This window comes from Camellia sinensis, chromosome 10, assembly GCF_055761805.1.
Source record: "Camellia sinensis isolate YWXY chromosome 10, ASM5576180v1, whole genome shotgun sequence".
In the NCBI taxonomy this organism is placed as follows: domain Eukaryota; kingdom Viridiplantae; phylum Streptophyta; class Magnoliopsida; order Ericales; family Theaceae; genus Camellia; species Camellia sinensis.
This window is the reverse complement of record NC_138970.1, coordinates 177,023,377-177,047,137: the sequence shown is the minus strand read 5'-3', so window position 1 is coordinate 177,047,137 and position 23,761 is coordinate 177,023,377. Positions and strand designations below refer to the sequence as shown.

The 23,761-nt window shown below is 37.8% G+C and overlaps 1 protein-coding gene across 1 annotated transcript; it reads left to right on the top strand.

Moving 5' to 3' along the window:
- Positions 1-538: 538 nt before the first annotated feature.
- LOC114305286 (thylakoid lumenal 29 kDa protein, chloroplastic-like) lies at positions 539-4,730 on the top strand. Its single transcript, XM_082892890.1, has 6 exons — positions 539-732; positions 2,102-2,186; positions 2,486-2,520; positions 2,636-2,701; positions 2,811-2,851; positions 4,086-4,730. Exons 1-6 carry the CDS (start codon positions 646-648, stop codon positions 4,147-4,149), a joined length of 378 nt encoding a protein of 125 aa, XP_082749016.1. The 5' UTR covers positions 539-645; the 3' UTR covers positions 4,150-4,730.
- The last annotated feature ends 19,031 nt before the right edge of the window (positions 4,731-23,761 follow it).

The following is a 23,761-nucleotide window of genomic DNA, read 5'->3' as shown; positions in this document are numbered from 1 at the left end:
AAAGAAAAAGAAAAAGGTTACGTGAAATTAAGTGAAATATATATATATATATATATATATTATTCACATTTCGCTTATATTTTTTATTTTTCTTTCCAAATTTCTTTTCAAATCTTCCTATCAAACATAACATAAAAGGTTTTAACTACTGAAAAAAAATAAGAAGGTTCGTGTGTTGTTGGAATGGTTGAAGCATGAGGGAGAAGGAGAGGATGAAAAAAGTGGCTGTGATGGAATGCCGAAGAGAGAGAGGGTAGATGAAGAAAATTTTTAGGGAAAAATTGGTATTTTGTGACTTATATTTTTGCAGTCATCATCATTTTCTGTTCAGTTAACACTACAAGAAATATAGGTTTTGGCGGCGTTTTTTTAACGACACTTTTTAAAACGTCGCTTTTCGTAATATTTAGCGGCGTTTTAAAAACGTCGCATATTTCTGTAAATAAAACGGTGCCGTTTTGAAATAGAAGGCGTTGAGACACGCCTCCAAATGCGTTAGACCTCACGCGCCTCAGATGTAAATGTGAGATGATAAATATGGGTCTTTACTAATATTTAAAAATGTTTTGCTATTTATATAAGCAGGATTATCAGCTGGAGTCATAGCAAGAGTTGCTGGGGTGCTGTTATTGGCAGTTTGCATATATGTTGGAGTTTACAAGAAGAAGAAAGTGCAGGACAAAATATTGCTTTCTGCAAGATCTGAACATCAATCAATTCAAGCTGCAAGGGGTAGTACTGCTCCCTGTTTCCTTTCTATTTCCCTTTTTTGTCTATTTCTTTAAACATCTATGTTTGAAAGGGTTCTTCATGGATATTCTGCACTACAAATTCCCCTTTTAACCCATTTTACCTCTTGGCTGAAGAATGAAATCCAATTTTGACAAAATGGGAAACCATATGCACATGGTTGTTACAATGTTAAACATCCTATGGTTACTTATTTAGCTTGCTTTTAACACAATAGAGGTTCCTTTCATTTAAAAAAATAATAATAAGGATCGTGATGATATTTGATTAGGCGGAATACGGTTACCATGATTTTTAAGCAGATTCCTCAAAAAAATAATTCTAGCTGTGTCTGTGGCCTCTTTCCAAGTACTGATTAGATCCATTGTTTCTTTAGTTCATTTTCTTCGGCCTTTTGTAAGAAATTATTTAAGAGCCTCTCAGATTTTATTATGCACTTGAATACATTTCATGCTAGTAAGTAATACATGCATCTAATAGTTGTTAATTACTATAATTTGTTAGTTTAGTGATTTTTCATATTACATACTTCGTTGTTTGTCTTCGCATTATCAGCTGCTTATGTGTCTTGGTCTCTTAGCTTGCCAAAGTCCTACATTATAAGCAATGTAAATTTTTGTCTGTCTGTAAATAGTTCCTGTTTGGAGTTAATATCAAACCATGCTTTGTCAATGAACCAGGTAGGACCTGCTCCTGCTCTAATTAAGGCTGAGGTGCCATGGTCAGCTCGAAGGGGAACCTTCTCTAATAAGGATCGTGTTTTGAAGACAGTGAAAGGGTAATTTATTCTGAAGATATTTGTATGATTTCCTGACACCTGTGCAATCAAGTGATTATCACTTGCTATATTGTATGGATCCTTCTGAATGTTTAGTGTCTATGGTGGACACTAATAATATTCCTGCAATTTAGTTAATTTCACTCAGTCATGAACCATTTTTTTTTTATATCAATTATTAAGGTTTTGAAATAGTTTATCTCTACTCTCTGTATTTGATATTATAATTTAATTCTGTCTCTGATTTAATTTAGTTAATATTGTTTCTGATTGCAAGAACAAATTGCTGGCTCTAGTAACTAATAATCTCATGAATGTCAGTTGACAGGCGTTTGCAGCTGAAGAATTTTTTTTCTTGTTTTTAAAGTTAGCATATATGTTGAATGTCATTTCATATCAATTATGCATGACTTCTGTCTTCGATTGCTATTTAGGATACTGAATAAGCTGACTCCAAAGAAATAAAATTAGCACAATTTCAAAAAAAAAAAAAGTTTCTGCCAATTAAGTTGACTTCTGTCTTCGATTGCTATTTGTGATGATAAGTTTCTGCCAGTTGTTGTCTCTCCCTAGGAAATAATAGCAAGCTCAGGCTCATTTGTTGAAGAGGCTAATGCTGCTGATCTAATACAGCGCAGACAGCGTTCTGAGTTTCAGTGTAAGTACTCCAAACTGTTGGTGTCATTTTTGTTTTCTATTCTTTGTTTTCATTTTTCAAAAAACACAGAAAACTTGTTAGGTAAAGTGTTTCCAGAAAAAAAGTTCTGAAAGCAACCCAGTTTTAGGAAAACACCAAATAGTTGTTTTCAAATTTTAGAAAAATTTTGGAAGTGATGGATGACTTTGAACTTTTCATTGCTTTTGTTTCTGAAAACATGAAAAATGAAAATGATACCAAATAGTTATGTACATTTAACATTGACGGTGTCTATTGAATTAACATATTTTCTTTGACAGCAAGTGTGAAGGGGACCCTTTTTACAGCTATAAAGGTAAATCCCGCCATCATGCTTAATGAAATTGATCTTAATGTAATGCATATTTAGACCTGATTTTACAGATTTAAAACCTACAATGCTTCATTGATTCTTGATGTGCCGATTTCAGGCAAACCCAGATCTTGTTCCATCCTTATTGACTTTGGCGATGAATGATGCTATGACTTATGATAAGGTGAGAAAGAGTTTTACTTGTTGACAGTTTGAGATGAAAGTAGAAATTTATATTATTCCTAAACATTACATATCAAGAAAGCTCATATGATTCTAATTGAGTTTTGCAGGCCACAAAATCTGGTGGCCCAAATGGATCTGTACGTTTCAGGTACTTCTAACATATAGCATTACCACGCATAAGTATGTAGTATTAAAGAATAAAGTAAAAGAATGAAATTCTGCATTCTATCAAAAATTAGGATTGGTATTTCATGTACAGTGAAGATTTTCACCAAACCAAAGATGATTCATCTATTATGTTTTGTTCCGGCTTATTTTTTAGGGATTTTAATGCCAATTCACAAAATGACCCTATTATTTCAGTGTCGATGATAAGCAGATGTATTAAATGTGGTAAAAAAAGGTTATGGAATATGAAAATTATGTTAAATTGTCAAAATTGTATTGAGGTTTTGAGAAACACACAACTTTCTTCAGTTACCACTCACTATTAGGTTCTAATTTAGAAAGGGTGCTCTTACCAAGTTGCAAGTGTGTGTTATTTGCAGCATAAGTGTGATTCTCAACTAAATTGTTCATTCCCTAATAATAAGCATGATTCTTCTTTTTCCTGATTATAAGAGGCATGAATATACGAAGCATCAAGTGAATATGGGGGGACAAACTGAAGAGCATTGACTACTTATTTGTACCCCTGAGCATTATAATAGATGATTAATTTTATTAAGTTCGATAATCAGACTTCAGAACTGCAGTTCTCTTCTTAGTTTTTTTTTTTTTTTTTTTTCCTTCTGTTTTTTGTTTTCCCATCTTCTTAGGGACTTTCATGGTGATTACTTGTTATCATTGGGCATCTAACGTGTCATGCATTAGTTATATTTCCCTATTTATGTTGATTGCATCGTTATCAACTTCATGTTTATTTATCCAACTTGGTGGCCTTGTTTGTCAATGATCTTTTGGGTTAACTTATATGTGATGTGGCTTTATCAATATATATTCACTTGTGCAAAGATCAAATTTATGGTGCAATAGATGTTGTTCCCTCCATTCCCTGTTCACAGTCCCTTTAGGATTCCAACTGTTTAGAGAGGCAGGCATTTAACGCGTTCATGCTCAAGTGGGAAGCATGAGCATCCAAAACTTGGGAAAATTTTCTGTGGTGGATTTCAGAGCTACTCTTTCAAAATGATAGTTTAGAAAAGTAACAAAATTTTGTACACTTCACTTTTAAAGTGAAGAACTATCGTGTGACATTCCAATATAAGAAAATGGACAAAAAGGACTTGGGACAAAAGGGGTATTATTTTTCTGTCATCTGTTTCTAAATCAGTTTTTAAAATGCTGCTTGTTTATTTGCATTGCTGGGTGCTGGTGTTCAGGTTTCTGAAGATGTTGAGGAACAAAGGAAAGAAAGTAGTTTGTCGGCCACTGATAATTTGGTAAATGAAGAAAATGCACAGCTGAAAGATGATGAAACCGAGGCACCTGATGGCACTATGGTGGGTGATGATCTGCAGAATCATAATGTTTCAAATGCTGGCAATGATACAGTTGGCAAATATTTTTGTTATGACTTGCCAGTTTCTGAAGAAACTGGGGTTTGGATACCTGTCTCTGTTCCACCGATGTCAGGGAGCGAACATGAAGAATGGAATAGGGGTTTTTCCTTCGGTGGGGGCTACTTCGCTGATGGGGACATGGGATGGAATCAGTTTGTTGGAGAAGAGAAAGAGATGACTATGTGGGATGTGGTTCTTGATATGCTACTTGTGGCCCGAGGGAAAGTGACTGCTCTTGCTTCAGGTGCTATAAACTCTTTACTTATCTAAAAAAATGGCTTTAGAAACTTTTGTATTGAATAGTTGCTATCATATTTTGTAGATGTAGTTAATGTTCTAACAAGCTAAGGTTTGTAAGGTAACCGAAAGGACGGTTCTTGCATGTTGATTGATTCTTCATAGTTTTCTACTCTACTTGATGGGTCTTCAAAAAGGAAAAAGAAAATATTGATTGCTTGAATACAATGTTGGTGCATCAGATTTCTTCTTTTTCTTCTTCTCCTATTATTATTTATTTATAATTTTTTTTTTGAACTTTATACCAAATGTGTTATGTGATGGATAGATGAGAGTGTAATCATGTTACTAATCGGTATAATAACGTGTCAAGAGCCTCATTATTTTATTTTTAATTTTGTTTTCAAACTTAGTTTATTTATTATTTTAATAAACATCAATTATTAGTTCTTAATAATTGTTTATGACAGGTTTTTTTTCAACCATATAAAATTAGCACAACGTTAAAAATAAAAAAAATAAAAATAAAGGCTATGGTGGCGTTTTTTGAACGTCACTATATTCTCACTCCAACGGTTAGATTTTTAAAATGTATAAATGTCTTTAACGGCGTTTTCAAAACGTCGCTAAATGTCATAGTGACGTCACAGTACAATTAGGTAGGACTTTTGGCGGCGTTTTTAAAAACGCCGCCTATAATAATATAACGACGTTTTTCAAACGCCATAAAGCTATAGCGACGGCCGCGTCGTCGGCGTTTGGTACTAAACGTCACAAAAAGAATTAGCGACGTTTTTAGTACTTATAGCGGCGTTTTTAAAACGCCGCTAAAAGTCGATTTTCCAGCAGTGTAACAAATAGTTGACTGACGGAAAGATTAAAGTGTTACAAAAAAATTGTAAAGTAAGGGAGGACAATAGTATTTCAATATTGGGCGACAATAGTATTTCAATAAGGGTTGACAGTGTTATTTTGAAGGAATCCGAAGGGGGTGTTAGTGTAATTTACCCTATTATATTAACAATTCTACAGTCTTAGAAAAATATTTTAAAAAAATACTTAAAAAACACATTTAATAGTTGAAATTAATTTCATGTGTGGAGCTCAAAAAATAATTCAACAGTTTAATTCTTGGTATATATGTCTAGGTTCATAGACTTTCTGATATTATATAGAGCAATGTCACTTCCATATTTAACAAGCATGGTTTGGGATTTGCCTATTTAGTATACTTTTTGACATTTTAAGAAAAAAATATATAAAAAAATAGAGAGGTGATGTGATCCAAATAAGTGCACTTATCAAATAAGTATACTTATTTAAATTATCCCCTGAACAATCCTGTAATTTGGGTGAAAGTTGGCACGTATTTAGAGTATCTCAAGTAGGGATGACAATTTGAAACCGGCCCGATGGGGACCCGACCTTCCGACCCCAAATTGAGCGGGTTTTTCCCGAAAAAGTATTCCCGACGGGATGGGGATGGTATTTAAAAATCAATCCCCGAACAGATTCGAGCCGGGGACGGGAACAAGTGTCCCAGCCCCGTACCCGGCCCGGCTCCATCTCCGATCCCCGACCCGGTTTATCCCCGATGTTAAATTACCATTTTACCCCTATATATATATATATAAAAACAAAAGATAGCCTGTTCCCTCACTCCATTTCACTGATACAAGCCCCTCTTCCTCTTTTTCTCTCTCTTTCCCCCCTACAACTCTCTCTCTCTCTTCTCCCTTACAAACCCACTTCTCTCTCTCTCTCTCTCTTCCCTCTACTCTCTCTTCCGACGCTTGTCCGACATCGACTCGATCCTCTGACGCCGTTGCCTCTTCTGACACCCCTACCTCCTTCGACGCTACTATAACCATATTACCCCTGGCCAGTAGAACTCGTCCCTCACTAGATCTTCGCTGTTGCAGATTAACTCCAGGGATTACAGATCGATCGAGCATGGTGCAGATTTACTCAAGATCTTCGCTGCTGCATGATCGATCGATTACAGATCTAGTTTCTCTCTCTCTCTCTCTCTCTCCCTCCTCCGTTGTCCCCTCAGATCTGTGTGTCTTATGTTATCAATTTTTTTTTTTTTTTTTTTGTAGTTGATCTGTTAATGATTTGTTGTTGTTGATGTTGAAAATGTTAATGATTTGTTGTTGATTTGTTAAAGAGATCTGTGTTAATGATCTATGTTGTTGTTGATCTATTTGATGATATTGATGGTTTTGTGAGTGTCTCAGTCTCAGATCTGTGTTTTTGTTGTTGAAAATGTATGTGTAATGTTGTTATTGATGATGTTGAAACAAATTTAGGATGGGAAATTTTCAGGGTCGGGAAAACCTAATCCCTGATCGGGGGGGGGGGGGGACGGAAAAAGTAATAGGTTCCCCGTCGGGGCCGGGGACGGGGCAATGTTCACCATCGGGGATCGGGGACGAGGAGTGTGATCCCCGGCTCCGCCCCGCCCCGCCCCGTTGCCATTCCTAATCTCAAGCAAATCCTGACATTTCAATATGTTATAAAATGTCATATTTTGATAGACTCGCTCCTCTAGTATATGTGTTGTTTTTAGCACAATTATTATAAAATTTAATTTCTACCATATGAAGCAATCATGTGTACATACCTATTCATACGTATAAATCACAGTGCCTTTCAATTAACAAAAATTCTACTCTAATAATTAATATTTATAAAAATTTCAATTCATTGGTTTAATTCAAACTTACATTGAATAATTAATTTTAAAATAAATAATCATTGAATACCTTTAAATTATATTTTGAATTTAAATTATTTTAACAAGATGACTAATATATTTTTTAAAAAGTATTAATTTATTAATTTTATTGAATTTGTATATATTGTGAGAACATATATTGTATATATGGTATATTAGGAATTAGGCAATTTTGGGCAATTCCATTTTCTTTGTATTTCCTTTTTCTGTCATAGATTACGGCTATATAACTGATGCACTCTTTGTAAACATACACAATTGAATATACAGAAAAGCTTTCAGGAATCTTACATGGTATTAAAGCCGCCTCTGAGCCCAAACCCTAGACCCTGTCTCTGAATCGTTTTCTTCATCAGATTCTCACTAAGTCGTGATCATAGGTCATCTCCTTGGTCGCGATTATCTTTCGAAAAAAAACCCTATAGTTTCATCTCTCTCTGAGTTGCAAGTTGTGACTCCCTCTGTCTTCGATTGAAGGTCACGAGTGGTTTGTGTGACTCAACTGGTCTCTTATTTGCTTTGAGAAGATGACTTCGTGCTCCGTTTTCATTGGTTGAAGGAGCTTTACGTTGGCCTTGTCTCTCTAGGCTGAGTTCGACGTGATCCTTCTTTGGATTTCTCTGGTTCGTGATTAGCAAAACTCTTCCTCTGGTCGAGTTCAAAGCCTACCTCTCTCTCTGGAATCGCGGCGATCCTGTCTCTCTAATTTTGGGGCTAAAGTCAAACAAGACTATCTGAGTTTGGTTCGGTTCTCTGGTTCTTTTTCTCTCTCTGGTTTTGCTTGGGTCATAATATTGCTCTTGGTTAATTTGACGGAGCTGAAGTCAAATAGTAGCTCAGGTCTCTCCTTATTATTGTTTGACCCATTATTCTCTGTTCATTACACTTAGACCCCTCTTTGGCTATTTCGGTTTTATCCCGCTTGAATCCCTCAGTTTTCTGGTTACTATGATGGCTCTGGCTTCTGATGAGTGCGCTTTCTGCAATCAGAAAGGTCATTGGAAGTATCATTGTCCCAAGAAAGGATGTTTTATCTACTTTGCTTGTGTCTGCCTCGTCTTCTCAGTAATTTTCGATCAAGTTCTGCACTCTTCCTCTGAGTACCGTTCAACCTCCCGCCGGTTCTACTGCATTTGCTCCGACTCCTGATCCTGACTTGGCTTCCTTGACTGCTCAGATTAGTTAACTTCAGCATATATCATCTACCTCCTAACCATCTCCATCTGCCTCCGTTGTTTCCTCTTTTCATTCAGGTTTGCTTGGGTCTTATTTAGGTATCTCTTCGTCTGTCTAGCTTTTTGACTCTGGTGTCTGTCATCATATGACTTCTAATCTCTCTTTACTTCAAAATTATACTCCTTCTCCTTTTCCTATTACTGTTAATGCTACTAATGGGTCTGGTATATCTGTTGGGTCTGTCCTACCGTCTACTATGTCTGCAGTCTCTATTTCATCTGTCTTATATGTTCCTCAGTTATCTGTCAGTTTATTATCTATTAGTCAACTTGATGTCTTTGGTTTTGATGTTATCTTTTCTTCTTCTATCTGTTCTGTGCAGGATCGGATGTCCAAGTAGCAGATTGGGACTGGCCGTAGAGTTGGAGATCTCTATGTGGTGGAGACCTTGCATCTGCCTATGACTACCTCTCCGACTGCCTTTTCTTCTTTTTAGTTAGATTATCTGTCCAGTCCTTTCTATTTGTGATATTCTAGATTAGGGCATTTATTTGCTGACCGTTTACGGTCTTTAGCTCAGTCAAGTATATTGGGTAAAGTTTTTCCTAGTCAACTTACCGAGTGTCGGGGGCGTAAACTGGCCAAAATGACGGCCTTACCTTTCCGTAAAAGTACTTCTATATCTGCTACACTGTTTTCTTTAGTTTATATTGATGTCTGGGGCCTTCTTCTGTTCTCACCAAGGGGGGTTTTGCATACTATGTGTCATTTGTTGATGATTGCACCCGTTACACTTGGGTTTATCTTATGACTCATAAGTCCAATTTCTATCAAATATATCGTACCTTTCAGTCTATGATTACTACTCAGTTTGGGTCTACCATTAAAGTGTTACGGTCTGACTTGGGTAGGGAATATTTTAAAAATGAGCTTTGTGAGTATTTGGCCAATTTGGGTACCATTCATCAAACTTCCTGTACAGATATACCTGTTCAAAATAGTTGAGCCGAGCGTAAACACCGTCATCTCCTTGAGACAGCTAGGTCTCTTCTTCTCTCTGCCTCAGTTCCGGCTCCATTCTAGGGAGAGACAGTTCTTACTGCTGCTTTTCTTCTCAACCGCATGCCTACTCCCCTTCTTTCTGGTCGGTCTTCTTATGAGGCTTTGTTCTCCTAAATTCCTAACTACTCCCTTCTTCATGTGTTTGGGTCTGCCTGTTTTGTCATTCTTTCTCGCAAAGATAGGACTAAACTTAGTGCTCGGTGTGTCCTCTGTGTCTTTTTAGGTTACAGTCTTACTCAGAAAGGCTACCACTGTTACGATCCTGTCTCTCGTCGCCTTTATGTCTCCCGCCATGTTACCTTTCTCGAACGTCTGTCTTACTTTCAGCTTCTCCCTCTTACCGCTCCAGTTTTCAAAGAGGATTTGGTTCACATTGACCTCTTTCCTTTTGAGGTCCCATCTGATGAGTACATCTCCATTGTTCCTCTTGCGCCCATTTCTACTTCTCCATCTGCGTCACTTATGGCTCCTTCTCCTTCTTTAGTTACTTTTTCCCCTCTTTTGTTGGTCTATTCTCTTCGTCAGGCTCCCCCACCACCAGTTGTCTCTACTCCTGTTACTCCTCCTTCTGCTTCTAACGACTCTGATCCTTCTGCACACCGATATTCTACTCGTGAGCGTTGTCTTCCAAACAAATTGGGTTGGTCTAATACATGTTTTTCTACTTCCTTTTTTTTTTTCCTGTTATTCATTCTTTGTGCTCTTTCTGGTTTGAAGCAGTCTCCTCGTGCTTGGTATGATCGCTTTTAGACTACCGTTGCCGAGCTTAGGTTTTATCTTTCTGCTTCCGACTCTACTTTGTTTCTGAGATATGCTTCGGTTGGTTTTGTTGCTCTCTTAATCTATGTGGATGATATGATCATCACTGGCTCTGACTCTTCTGTTATCTCTGAGGTTAGGCAACATCTTTTTCGCACCTTCGAAATGAAGAATCTGGGTCCATTACGATATTTTCTTGGTATTAAGGTTGTCTCTTCTCCAAAGGGCAATTTTCTGTCTCAGGCCAAGTATGCTAATGAGGTAATTCATTGTGCCGGTCTCACTGATACTAAGGTTTCTGATACACCTATTGAGCTTAATGCGAAGTGAAGCTCAACTCTATTGATGGTATCCCTCTAGATAATCCCATGGCCGATCGCGAGCTGGTGGGTTGTTTAGTTTATTTGATTGTCACTCGCCCTGATCTTGCTTATGTTGTTCATGTGGTTAGTCAGTTTGTTTCTACTCCTCGCTCTACCCATTGAGCTGCTTTGGTTCACATTCTTCGCTATCTCTGGGGTACCATCTTTCTGGGCTTGCTGTTGTCCTCTACTTCCTCTTTAGACTTGGTGGCTTTTGCTGATTCTGATTGGGCTAGTAATGTTACTGATCGCAAGTCCACCTTTGGTTTATGTATGTTTCTTGACGATTCCTTGATCTCTTGGAAAAGCAAGAAACAAATTGTTGTAGCTCACTCTACTGCCGAAGTTGAGTACCGTGCTATGGCTCATGCTACTGCTGAGCTTGTTTGGCTTCGTTGTCTTCTCTCTGATTTGGGTGTCCTTCAATCTTCTCCAACCTCTCTCTATTGTGATAACCGCAGTGCTATTCAGATTGCCCACAATATTGTCTTCCATGAACGGACGAAACACATTGAGATTGATTGTCACTTTGTACGACAACATCTGTAATCTGGCTCTATCTCGCTTCCTTTTGTCTCCTCGGCTTTGCAACTTGTGGACTTCTTCACCAAGACTCACACTACCGCTCGGTTTTAGTTTCTTCTTAGCAAACTCTCAGCGTTTTCTGCTAAAACACCTTAAGTTTGAGTGGGGGTGTGAGAATATATATTGTATATATGGTATATTAGGAATTAGGCAATTTTGGGCAATTCCCTTTTCTTTGTATTTCTTTTTTTTTCTGTCATAGATTAGGGCTATATAACTAATGCACTCTTTGTAAACATACACAATTGAATATACAGAAAAGCTTTTAGGAATCTTATATATATATATTACATTGCATGCTACTTTTTGAGGGGCAATATAGTAAAATCATTGACTGAACATTCATCATGCTAAAATTTGGTATGATACTCCTCTCGTGCGAAATTTGACACGATATATAGCATTGTCAAATTATAACAAATAATATAATACATAACGCATTATTGGAGTTGTTCTTACTTCGATATTTTCATTTATGGAGTAGTGCCTTGTAGATTATTACTTTGGATATATAGGTCACACTAGATTTTTGTAATGTTTTCTTCTTATTAAAAAGCCAAATTTAGTACATAATTTTAGTAATTATATAAGGGAACAAATTTTAGTAATTATATAAGGGAACAAATAGAAGAAAAAAAATTGTGGTAAGCTATAATTTTACCTACTACAAAGTTTTTTTGTTTTGTTTTGTTTGTGAATATGATTTCAAATTCTTTTAAAAAAATAAAAATAAAAATTATGCTTCTTGACTTTATCATGTGATATACCACAGAGGGAAAACCCAAGACATGCAAGCAAATTATTACAGAATTAGATGTGGCAAAAAAGACAACCACATACAAGGTTATTGAAGGAGATCTCTTGCAGGAGTACAAGACCTTTCCTTTCATTCTTAAGGTTGAACCAAAAGGCCAAGACAACTTGGTGATTTGGACCCTTGAATATTGTAACGCCCTCAAAATAATAACATTTAAACCCAACAATTTAGACATGCATTGGTATAAAAGATAGATATTCTTCTATTCATCAGAGTAGTTCTTTACAAAAGTATTACATGTTAACAATAAAAGCAAATGCCCTACGGGCTTACAGCTTTCCAAGTTAACACTTAGTTACAAAAAGAAGAGAGCTAACTCAATACATATTAAGCCCTTGGCTTGAATTTATATGTAATACATCAAAAGAAAGTAAACAAAACAATCTGTCTGCCTCTAGCCTCCCAAGCTATGTCCTTGGAGGTGGCATGCTACTTGTACCTGAAAATGATGTCCCATAAAGGGTGAGCCACAGCCCAGTAGAAATACACTAAACCAGCCTTGAACAATGACTAAAAGATTAGCAGTTGATAGATAGTCAACACAAATACGTCCACTTATATCACATTCGATTTCATGACATTAAGTCCATGTTACATTCCATTTCTCATTTCTCTTTCAACTTTGAGTTTGAAAACAAGGCTCAAAACTTAGCCAAATAACTTGATGAGAATAAGACTCATCTTAAAACATTTTCGAAATTCATGGTGGATACACATTGTGATGCTGTACCAATAACATATAAGTCACTTCCATACTATATGAGCGGTACACATTTTGGTGCTGTATCAACATAACATAGAAACACTTCTATAATTCATAATTGATAACGATATACATTTTAGTGCTATATCAAATCAATACAAACACTTCAAATCCGCAGCCTGATACACATTGTAGTGCTGTATCACTGTCACAAGAAAACACTTCTAATTCGCAGCCTGATACACATTGTAGTGCTGTATCACTGTCACAAGATTCGGTTCAAAGGTTCAGCTCCTTTCTTCCAATAAACCGTGGAGTGCAGCCCCTTTCTCCTCCCACACAATACAATGTATATAAACAATTATCATATACAAATTAAATCAATCAATACACATTTGAGTGCTGTATTGTACCAACTACCATATTCAATGGCTTACTCAATTGATTAGTTTTAGTTTGCCTAATCATCATGCATTGTCTACAGTAATCAAGACTATCCTCCACCGATAACCCAAAGCAGTTATTTCTATACTGAAAATAAATGCACCAAATGGATATATAATCAACATTTCAACGTTCTCAATTTAATTGCTTCTTTTCTTCAAATTAATTATACCAATTAATTTATCAATGTAATTAGAGCATTTCCCATAATTAACACCACACCCTAAGGTTCCATTTTCACCAATAAACCAATATTGATCTCATTTCTCTATGCCAAACATGCATATAAGTTTATATAAACAAAACCCCAACTTTTATAAAATTACACAAAGGCCCAAACTTTTTCAAAATTACCTAATAACCCCTAACTCATCAAAATACTAAAACTCAAAGACAAAACTCATGAGAAGGAGTAGGATATCCCTACCTCGAAGTTAGAGCTCAAACGGAGAAGGAGAAGAAAGTGAAAATGCTCCAAACACTTCGATTCTCTGATCAACACGAAGCCTTTGACGATCAACACACTTTTTACAAAGGCCGGAGGATAGAGAGACACTCTAACTAGATCAAACCCTAGAGAGAAGGGAGTTTCTAGAGAGAGGAGTTCTCAAAATAGCTTTTTAGAAAGTAAGAGAGAGAGAGAGAATGTAAAAAGTGATTTTAAAATGCCCAGCTGCCAACTGATATACGACATCCCCGCTCGAGCAGAGAACACAACGCTCGAGCGTCAAGAACAAAAAAACTAGGTACGCTCGAGCGCAAGAAGGCCCGCTCGAGCACCAAGACACAAGAATAAAGTACATCCACTCGAGCGCGAAAGCCAGTCCACTCGAGCGTAGATTTCTCCCTCCCAGAACTTACACCAAAAAGTACTACCTGCTCAAGCGCCAGAGTAGCCGCTCGAGCGCGACCGCTCGAGCGTAAAGAAACCCGCTCGAGCGTAAAAATCACACCTGCAGAAGTTTTGCGGGGACACGAAAAACTGGGAGCGTGCAATCTCCGCTCGAGCGTAACAAGGCCCGCTCGAGCGGAACGACTAAAAACCCGGCAACAAGATTTCAAACCAAGGTTCAACCCACCTGTTTGAAACATGCCCAACACATCCTAGAACTCAAACAAATGGAATTAAAGGATGACAACAAGATAGATACAACTACCAACTCCACAGAACCGAGTCCGGAATACAACAGAACAGTAAAAGGACAACCGGGATCGCTATAAATATGAGAAGCTCAATGAGCAAATTGATGATCCAAATAGTATGATGGACTCTGTTATGGCTGTGTGCAAAGATATTGAGACCTAACATGTCAAGTAATATATTTATGGTTATATATATATGGTGTGATGGTAAGAAATGCTTATATGATAAATTAAGTACCTATTGAGAATAAACACATCTGATGAAATGAGAGATAGTGTGAAGCAGACAACATGAATTCATATCGTGTTCAGTGAAACTTCTACATTTAGAAAAGTATCTAATATTTACTTACTTGTTATATGCATAATGCATCTATATAAATGCCTTTGTTTGTGTAAATGGTTTGGTGAAGTTTCTATTTTATCGACTTATTTTCATTGTTTGAATTTCTCTATGTCAAGTTTTAACTCAACTCTTTACCATATGATTAGAGTTAAAAGACATTTATCGATTGTCTAAAATGAGATAAATTGGAATAGGGGAATACGAGATATGGAGTAGGAGGAAATGAGACACAGGATTTTATACTCTCTATTGCAATATACTTGTACATATATATGCGAACAACACTAATTAATAACGCATATTCAACATAGACACGTGCATGATAAATTGAAACTCAACATCTCACATCTCTTACAAAAGATTAGATATTAATGGTGCTATAATGCCTACTATCCTTGCTCAAGAATGGAAAAGAGTGTCATAGCTCAAAATTCATGGAAGACTCAAAATAATGCTTTGGAGGGTGGTTTCAGAAGCCATCCCCAACCAGAAGTATTCTTGCAGCTAGCGCTCCATTTGTTCCTACGGAACATGTTTTTCTATTTTTTCTGATTTTTAGTATAACGAATAACAAAAGTCAATAGATAATATTTTCAACAACCAACTGAAACTAAGTAAAATTGTGGCAAACACATTTTTCACTTAAAAAAGAAAAAAGTTTTTTGAATGTAATGAGACACTAGGTTTTGATCAACAATCATTAATTGTCACTACCTCCTCCATCACCACCACTACAATTACTTCATTCTTACATTTAACAACAATAAAACCAAAAAGGGATGAGGAAAAAACTAATAAAACCAAAAGTGTTTGTTGGTGTTCTGTATCAGTTGTTGTAGGTAAAAGAACAACTGAGTTAATTCACAAGAATCGGCAACCAGGTTTGCAACAACCATTTTGGAGCAACAAACAATTAAAAAAAAAAAAATTTACATTTTGAGTCTGTTACATATCTGTTGGCTATATATTTTGTACAAGCCAATTGCAATTCGACGCGTGGCAGAATAAAGGGTAATACAGGAAGGCTAGTCAAGTCTTCAATCCTGATCGTACACGTGGCAGTTAGTATTGGTTATTACGAGGTCTGAGTAGCAGTGGATCAACAAAGATAGGCAAGGTGATGTGGCTTCAACGGTGACTCACATTTAAATTCAAATTTAAGAGGAAAGTCTAACTGCAAGTGATGGCACAGTGGGCTAATTACAAGACAACATGATCAGCGATCATGGAGGAGCAGTTCGACAGTTGGAAACGCAGTTCAATGGTCATCATTGAGAAGTATAAATAGCGGAGAAGGCCCCAGAAAAAGCCCCAGACTCAGATCCAAAAAAACCAGTCTTATTATACTTATTTTCCTTTCCAGTTTTATATTTCCAGTCTTACATTTCCTGTTCTTTACATTCCTGTACTTTCAATTCCTGCATTGCACTTCGTTCATAGGAGTAGTTTCAAGTAGTGGATTGTTGCTGTAAACCTCTACGAGGCTGAGTTTGGATCATTGTAAGTTTTTCATTTTCAATGAAATGCGTCAATAGTTCTTCGTTCAATTGTTATCTTGTTTAATTCTCTTAAATCAAGTGACCAGTAAAAGTCCTCTTCATTAAGGCTGAAAGAACTAAAACACGATCGTCTGATAATTGATTGACAATTAATTCTCTGTAAGGACTGATTGATCCTTGCTGGCACGCTCGCAATTACAATAATAACCTTCGAAAGCCAAAAAAGCCAACATATATTTTTGGCACGCTCAGTAGGACAATTGAAATGGCTAGACGTAGGAGACAAGGAGAAAATGAATGCTTGGAAGAAGGCGTGGAAGGAGAGGTAGAGATACCTAATCCAGAGGATAATGTGATAACACATCCTGTAGAAACTCTCATTTTATCAGAACCTATGGTCGAACAGACCAGTACTTCAGAACAAGTACCACATGTTTGTAATATTGGACGAGACCAAGAAATTGGACCATCCACTGTTCCATCTACTCAGCCAATAAATTCATGGGGTGGCCTAGTAGATGCTATGGGACAGCAGTTAATAAACACGATGGAAAGGTGGGCAACATCCTTTTTGGATCGAATGAATAACCACCAAACAACAAGCACAAGACACATGGAGGAAGTTTTAAATGTCCCTCAACAAAGATTGGCTAGAGATAAACAGCTTATGCAAGTTAATGGACATTCTAATGGTCAAACTAGTAATCAGAACTATGAAAGACCATCATCTCAGTCTTGGTACGAACCTATTCCGAGGCCTATAGCAGGTCAAAATGCCTCAGTATTTAACAGTGAAGCCATGTAATTTGGTGGATCTAGCCCAGTATAAGAAAATGGCATAAGAATGGTTTCAAATCCCATGTTCGAAGCCATACCTGGCATAAGAGGGTTCACTAACCCCTTATTCGAATTTATACTGGGGGGTTGGAAGGTTTTCCTACAAATGGAAGAGACACAACACCAGTCCCAGTACCTTTCGCAGGACAAGCTCAAAGGGGTTACCCACACCCCCAACAACAACCTGCACCACAGGGACAACTAGTCCCAAATATACCACCTTATGGACCAAGAGGACCACAGGCACAGGTTTGCCCACCAAATCTTGTGTTTGCCCCTCCAGTAGTGGTTCAGCAGGCACAAAATATGGTCCCTAGGGACCAAATTACTGATATTATTAGAGAGATGTGTGGACCAATGGCTCGGGGGTCCAGACTCCAGTGTACAGGAAACCATACCTAGAATGGGTGGACAAGATACATGAATACCCAAAAGGTTTCAGGATACCAGATTTTGCCCTTTTTTATTGGAATGGAAACCAATCAACAGTGGAGCATATTGCTAGGTTTACTGCTCAATGCGGTGAATTTACTAATAATGACTAATTGAAGTTAAGGTTATTCCCAAATTCCCTAACTGGGGGAGCATTTGTATGGTATATTAACCTTACACCTGGCTCTATCCAAACTTGGCAACAATAGAAGAGGCATTTCATGCCCAATTCTTCCGATCGGAGCCAGAGGTTTCCATAGCAGACTTGGCAAGATTGAGTCAAAGGCCTGACGAGAAGGCTACTCAGTTTATTGCCAGATTTAAAAGGGCTCGAAATAAATGTAGAGTAATCCTGCTAGAGCCAGAATTCATGAAATTGGCTCAAAATGGCTTAGAGTTTAGGCTTCGAAAGAAATTTGACTCGACTGAGTTCAAAGACTTAGTGGAACTCACTTATAAGGTGTCTAGATACGAAGCATTACTAGAGAAGGAACAAGATCGAAATAATGCATCGTACAAGACATATTATAGAGATCCTAATTATGAAATCGATGCAGCAGAGATTGTGGGAAAAAAACTTGTGATCTGTGAAGCGTTGATTCATAAGGATACAACAACTGACCAGCAGTTTAAAAAGAAAGACCTTCACATGAAATACTCTTTCAATTTAACTAAGGCAGATGACATTTTTGATCATTTGCTTGCGGCCAACTTCCTTAAGTTACCAAAAGGAGTTAAAATTCCATCTCTTGATGAACTTAAAGGAAAAGTATATTGTAAATGGCAAAATTCTTGGTCTCACTCAACTAAGAACTGTATTATTTTTTGAGACAGGATCCAAGAACAAATTCGGAAAGGAAGTTTGAAATTCCTAGCCAAAGCTGAAAAGGCCATGGGGATCGACAGTAATCCATTTCCAGAAATTGGAGAGGTGGCAGCCAATGTCATTATGCCGGACTTTCAAAACTTGTCTTTGAAAGAATTGGAAGAAGTCAATGTGCAGATGCATGTGGCCAATCAGACAACTATCAAGAAAGACACTGGAAATCTATCAGCTATTGGACAAGGTTTCTCACACCAGAGGGAAGATTCTGATGAAGAAGCACTAGATGACGATTTCTTAGAGGCAGCTATAATGCAAAGGATGTGTCCTAGGTGCAGACTAAGCTACAAGTGGTTGAAAGGACTTCCAATTGATGGGAAGCAATATTACAAGGATATGCAGAGACATCCTAAACCAACCAATGATTACAATAAAAGGCCATATCCATTTAGTGTTACGCAGTAGCCATTAAGGGTTAAACCAACAGCTGATAGAATGCATTCCAAAGGCAAGAGGCCTTTACATGAGTCCAGGCCACCTAATTATTACAGAATGGAGAGCAGTCATTTTGAGAGGAGACTGGAGAGAGGTTCAGTTTATGGGATCAAAGCCAGAGATTGGCCCCCTAAACCATCCTCACGTAAGACAAAAAGTGGACACCTTCATCAAAGGCCTGAGTTAGGCCCAAAGCATGAAGTTAGGGCCAAATAGTGGCCTTCACAGCCAGTTTCAAGGGTGACTTCGAAAGAAGAAAGAAGTAGTTCAACAGCTGGGTCAGTAAGTTCGTGGGTACCTGGAGTCCCAGATTGGTTTGTAATGCAAAACAAACCTAGGGAAGTGTTTACCCAAAGAGATGTAATTGGAAACCAAGGCAGGATGGTCAAGCCTCCTTCAGTGGCTCCAAACAATAGGGTGTTGCTTAAACATCCAAAAACAAAGGAACCAAATATGGTTCCCGTAATTTCCAGATCACAAAGGAGGAAAATTCAACGTAGGTACACTCAGTACCAGCAAGACCTGAAAGAAAGTGGAGAGAGTTCTTCATTGGTCCAGACAGAAGGAAAGAAGAACCCGAAGTCAGACCATACTCCAAAAACAACTCTACAAGGCAAGATGGATTGCAGCAGAGAACAGTTGGCCAAAGTTCACTCTGAACTAAAAGCCAGAGAGAAGTCCAGTCTAGCAGGATTGGAGAAGGCATTGATGGAAAGTGATAGCGAGGTAGAGAAAGAAGTTGGCCTAGGCCAAAAGAAAGAAATGGTTGAGGAAGAAATGTTCGAAGCCTTCATGGCTGAACAAACGTTTTTGGCTGAAAAGCCAGCTGGAAAAGACCATTCGAAAGAATCCGTTAGTAATGTTGTACCAGAATGCAGCATGGAGGATGCTTCTAAAGTAATTGAACAAGGTAGCCAAGAGGAGAAACAGACACAGTCAGCCATCCAATTTGGCTCGTTTTCTCCAGTATCAGTGAATATGGTACACATATTATCGCATGAATTCCAAGCTGGAGATGAGAACCAAGAGGGGCAAGAAATTGACCCAATTCCAGTCTCTAATGAAGACTCACAAGTGAGTATGGTGCAAGATGAATCCGTAATGGTTACCCCAATGGAAATTGAATATGAGAGTGAAGAAGTGGTAAGCATTAACCTCTCATATCCTTTTGAGTATCCCTCGGATTCTATGACACAGCATGTCAAGCCTTTGTATATCAAGGCCTTTTTTGATGGGATACAATTGAACCGAGTCTTGGTGGATAATGGGGCAACAGTGAACTTACTACCTAAATCTTCTTTGAAGAAACTAGGGAAAAGGAATCCCAGGTTAATCCCAACCAGTACAACCATTGCTGGTTTTGCTGGAGACAGACAGATGGCTCAGGGAATTCTACCCATCAACCTAAGTGTGGGAACCAAGGACTACATGACGGCATTCTTCGTGATCGACAGTAATGCTAAGTACAATGTTTTACTTAGTAGAGATTGGATCCACACTAACAGATGTGTGCCTTCCTCTGTGCATCAGAAAATAATGATGGCCTTGGGCAATGGAGAGACAGAGGAAATTGATGCAGATCCTCAACCTTTCATAGCTTGTGTAGACTTTGCAGAGGCCAAGTTGTATATTGAAGGAGTGACACCATTCAGTATGCTGAGAAAATCTGATGGCTCAGCCGAAGTGACGGCTGATGAGGAAGTGACACACCTGAAGCACTTAGTCCAGAAGAGTGCTGATGAAGAGGTTGTCGTTAAAGATAACAATGATGCCTAGTTATAGGCAAAGAGGTAAAGCACAAGGAGCCAAGTCTTTGGCTCTAATTAAGTTCTCAATATTAGATGTAAAATCAATAGTTCAGAAAGTGCAAAAGCAAAAGAAAGAGGCCATGATAATTGGCTGCAAGCAGGAGCAGCAACAGGCCAGAGTTTTGGCCCTTGATAAATATTGTGTATTGGACATTGAAACAAAAGTCCAGGAAATACAGGAAGAAGAAGCCTTGTGGACAGACTTTGTCTATGAGGAGGAGGGTAAAAATGTTGAATCAAAAAATCTGGGAACAGAACACAACAAGGAAATTACTTCGAAGCCAGAAGGAATCAGAGAGAGAGCTTCAGTAAGTTCTTAGATACAAGACCCCTTAGAAGAAATAAATTTACAGGAAGGTTCTGTACAACAGCCCATTTATATAAGTGCTTGGTTGAATGCTTTTGACAGGAACCAGTTGTTGGTTATTCTGAGGAGATATAAAGATTGTTTTGCATGGTCTTATAATGAACTACCAGTATTGGATAGGTCATTAGTGGAACATAGGCTCCCTATGAAGCCTAATTTCAAGCCATACAAGCAAAAACCAAGAAGAATGAGTTCAGAAGTGATTCAGAAAGTTAAGGAGGAAATTCTTAGACTACTCAAGGCAGGCTTTATTAGGACAGCCAGGTATGTTGAATGGCTATCTAATATTGTGCCTGTAGTTAAGAAAAATGGTAAAATGAGGTATGCATTGATTTTAGAAACTTAAATCTAGTAACTCCAAAAGATGAGTATCCTACGCCGATAGTAGATTTACTGGTAGACAGTTCAGCAGGGCATCAAATTTTATCAATGATGGATGGGCACTCTGGTTATAACCAAATCTGCATTGTAGAGGAGGATGTTCACAAAACAGCATTCAGATGTCCTAGGAATATTGGCACCTTCGAATGGGTTAAAATGTCATTTGGTCTGAAGAATGCTAGGGCTACATATTAGAGGGCTATGAACGCTATCTTTCACAACCTCATTGGAGGGTATTTAGAGTGCTATATTGATGATATTGTAGTTAAATCCCAATCCATAGAGGAGCATCTGTTTCATTTAGAAGCAGCTTTCGAAAGAATAAGAAAGTTCAAATTGAAACTCAATCCTCTTAAGTATGCTTTTGGCGTATCATTTGGAAATTTCTTGGGCTATGTAGTACACAAGAAAGGAATACAGATTGACCAGAATAAAGCCAAAGCCATCATTGAAGCCAGACCCCTATCAAGTAAGAAGGAATTACAAAAGTTCCTTGGACAGGTTAATTTTCTTCGAAGATTCATTTCTAACACTGCAGGGAAAACTAAAGTATTTTCTTCCTTGTTAAGGTTAAGAGATGAAAAGGAATTTGTGTGGACAGCAGAGCATCAAATTGCTTTCGAAGGAATCAAAGCCTACTTGGCCAACCCTCCAGTGCTAATGCCACCAAAGGGTGAGAAGCCCTTGAAGTTATACATAGCTGCAGCAGAGGATTCATTGGGAGCTTTTTTAGCCCAAGACAATGAAGAAGGCAAGGAGCAAGTTGTTTATTACCTTAGTAGGTTTTTAAATTCTTGTGAATGTAAATACTCAGCTGTAGAAAAACTGTGCCTTGTATTGTATTTTGCTGTAATGAAATTAAGGTACTATGTTTTGCTTACAACTGTCTTAGTAATTGCAACCACAGATTTGGTTAAGTATATGTTATCTAGACCTATGTTGAGGGGAAGAATTGACAAATGGATTTTAGCCTTATCAGAATTTCATTTAGAATATGTTCCCCAAAAGGCAGTAAAAGGACAAGTTTTAGCCAATTTTTTGGCAGACCATCCATCTCAAATAGAAAGCCAAGAGATAATGGAATTTGGTATGGCTAGTGTTGAGCCATGGTAAATGTGGTTTGATGGAGCGAAAGCCAATGGCCTAACTGGAATTGATATAGTGATTAAGTCACCACAAGGAATAAAAACCACACATAGTTTCAGAGTTGATGAAATTACTTGCTCTAATAATCAAGCTGAATATGAAGCCTTAATAGTGGGATTGGAAATTCTTATTGGACTACAAGTTCATACAGTTGACATATTTGGAGATTCTCAATTGGTGGTTAACCAAGTAAAAGGAATTTTCAAATGTCAAAGTATAAGTATGTTGCCATATTATGTTGTTGCATTACATCTGCTTTCTCAATTTCAAATAGCAAATGTAACTCATGTCCCAAGATTCTTGAATAATAGAGCTAATGATATGGCTCAGAAAGTTTCGAATTTCAAGATGAAGGATAATACTCAAAGGGACATAAGCCAAACAACATACCAGAAATCTATACTACCCTTAAATAAAAGGAGTGTGGTCCTGGAAGTCAATCATAATGACTTACAGGAACAAGATTGGAGGCATTCAATAATGCAGTACTTGGCTGGCCCATCCTCGAAGGCCAGCAGAAAAATTAAATTGTAATCTATGCAATACATCATATATAGCAATGCTCTCTATAAAAGGGGGGGAGATGGTTTATGGCTGGAATATTTAGGCCCAAAAGAAGTATTAACAGCTATGGCTGAGGTTCGTGAAGGCATCTGTGGTGCTCATCAGCCTGGTGTGAAAATGAGATGGTTGCTTCGAAGGCATTCCTACTATTGACCAACTATTCTTAAAGACTACATAGAATATGCAAAGGGTTGCCAGGCATGCCAAAAGCATGGCACAATAAGGCATGTGCCCATAACTGACCTACATGTAGTAGTAAAACCTTGGCCATTCAGAGGATGAGCCATGGATATGATGGGGAAAATACACCCACCCTCTTCGAAGTATCATTGTTTCATTTTAGTGGCCACTGACTACTTCACTAAATGGGTCGAAGCTAAGCCATACAAGGCTGTAGACCAAACTGAGGTTATTGGATTCATTAAAGATTTAATCCACAGATTTGGTATCCCACAGACTATAACTGTTGATAATGGGACTGTGTTTGATGGGAAAATGGTAAAGTCTTTTGTGGCAGAGTTTGGAATTAGCCTTGTGAATTCCACCCCCTATTATGCACAAGCCACTGGTCAAGCTGAATCATCCAACAAGTCCTTGAAAAAAGGAATACAAAAAGTTGTGGAAGACAATCCTAGAGATTGGCATAACTTATTGTTGAATGTATTGTGGGCTTATAGAACTTCCCCAAGGTCAAGCATAGGAGTTACTCCTTATGCCTTGGTGTATGGGCATGATGCAGTGTTGCCTGTGGAAATTAATGTTAAGTCTTT

What these genes read in the sequence shown, in the direction of transcription:
- LOC114305286 (XM_082892890.1), top strand. Translation starts at nt 646, where the DNA reads ATGTTGGAGTTTACAAGAAGAAGAAAGTGCAGGACAAAATATTGCTTT. An exon ending in ACAGCGTTCTGAGTTTCAGT is followed by an intron (nt 2,187 to 2,485) that starts GTAAGTACTCCA and finishes TTTCTTTGACAG; the next exon opens with CAAGTGTGAAGGGGACCCTT. An exon ending in CCCTTTTTACAGCTATAAAG is followed by an intron (nt 2,521 to 2,635) that starts GTAAATCCCGCC and finishes TGCCGATTTCAG; the next exon opens with GCAAACCCAGATCTTGTTCC.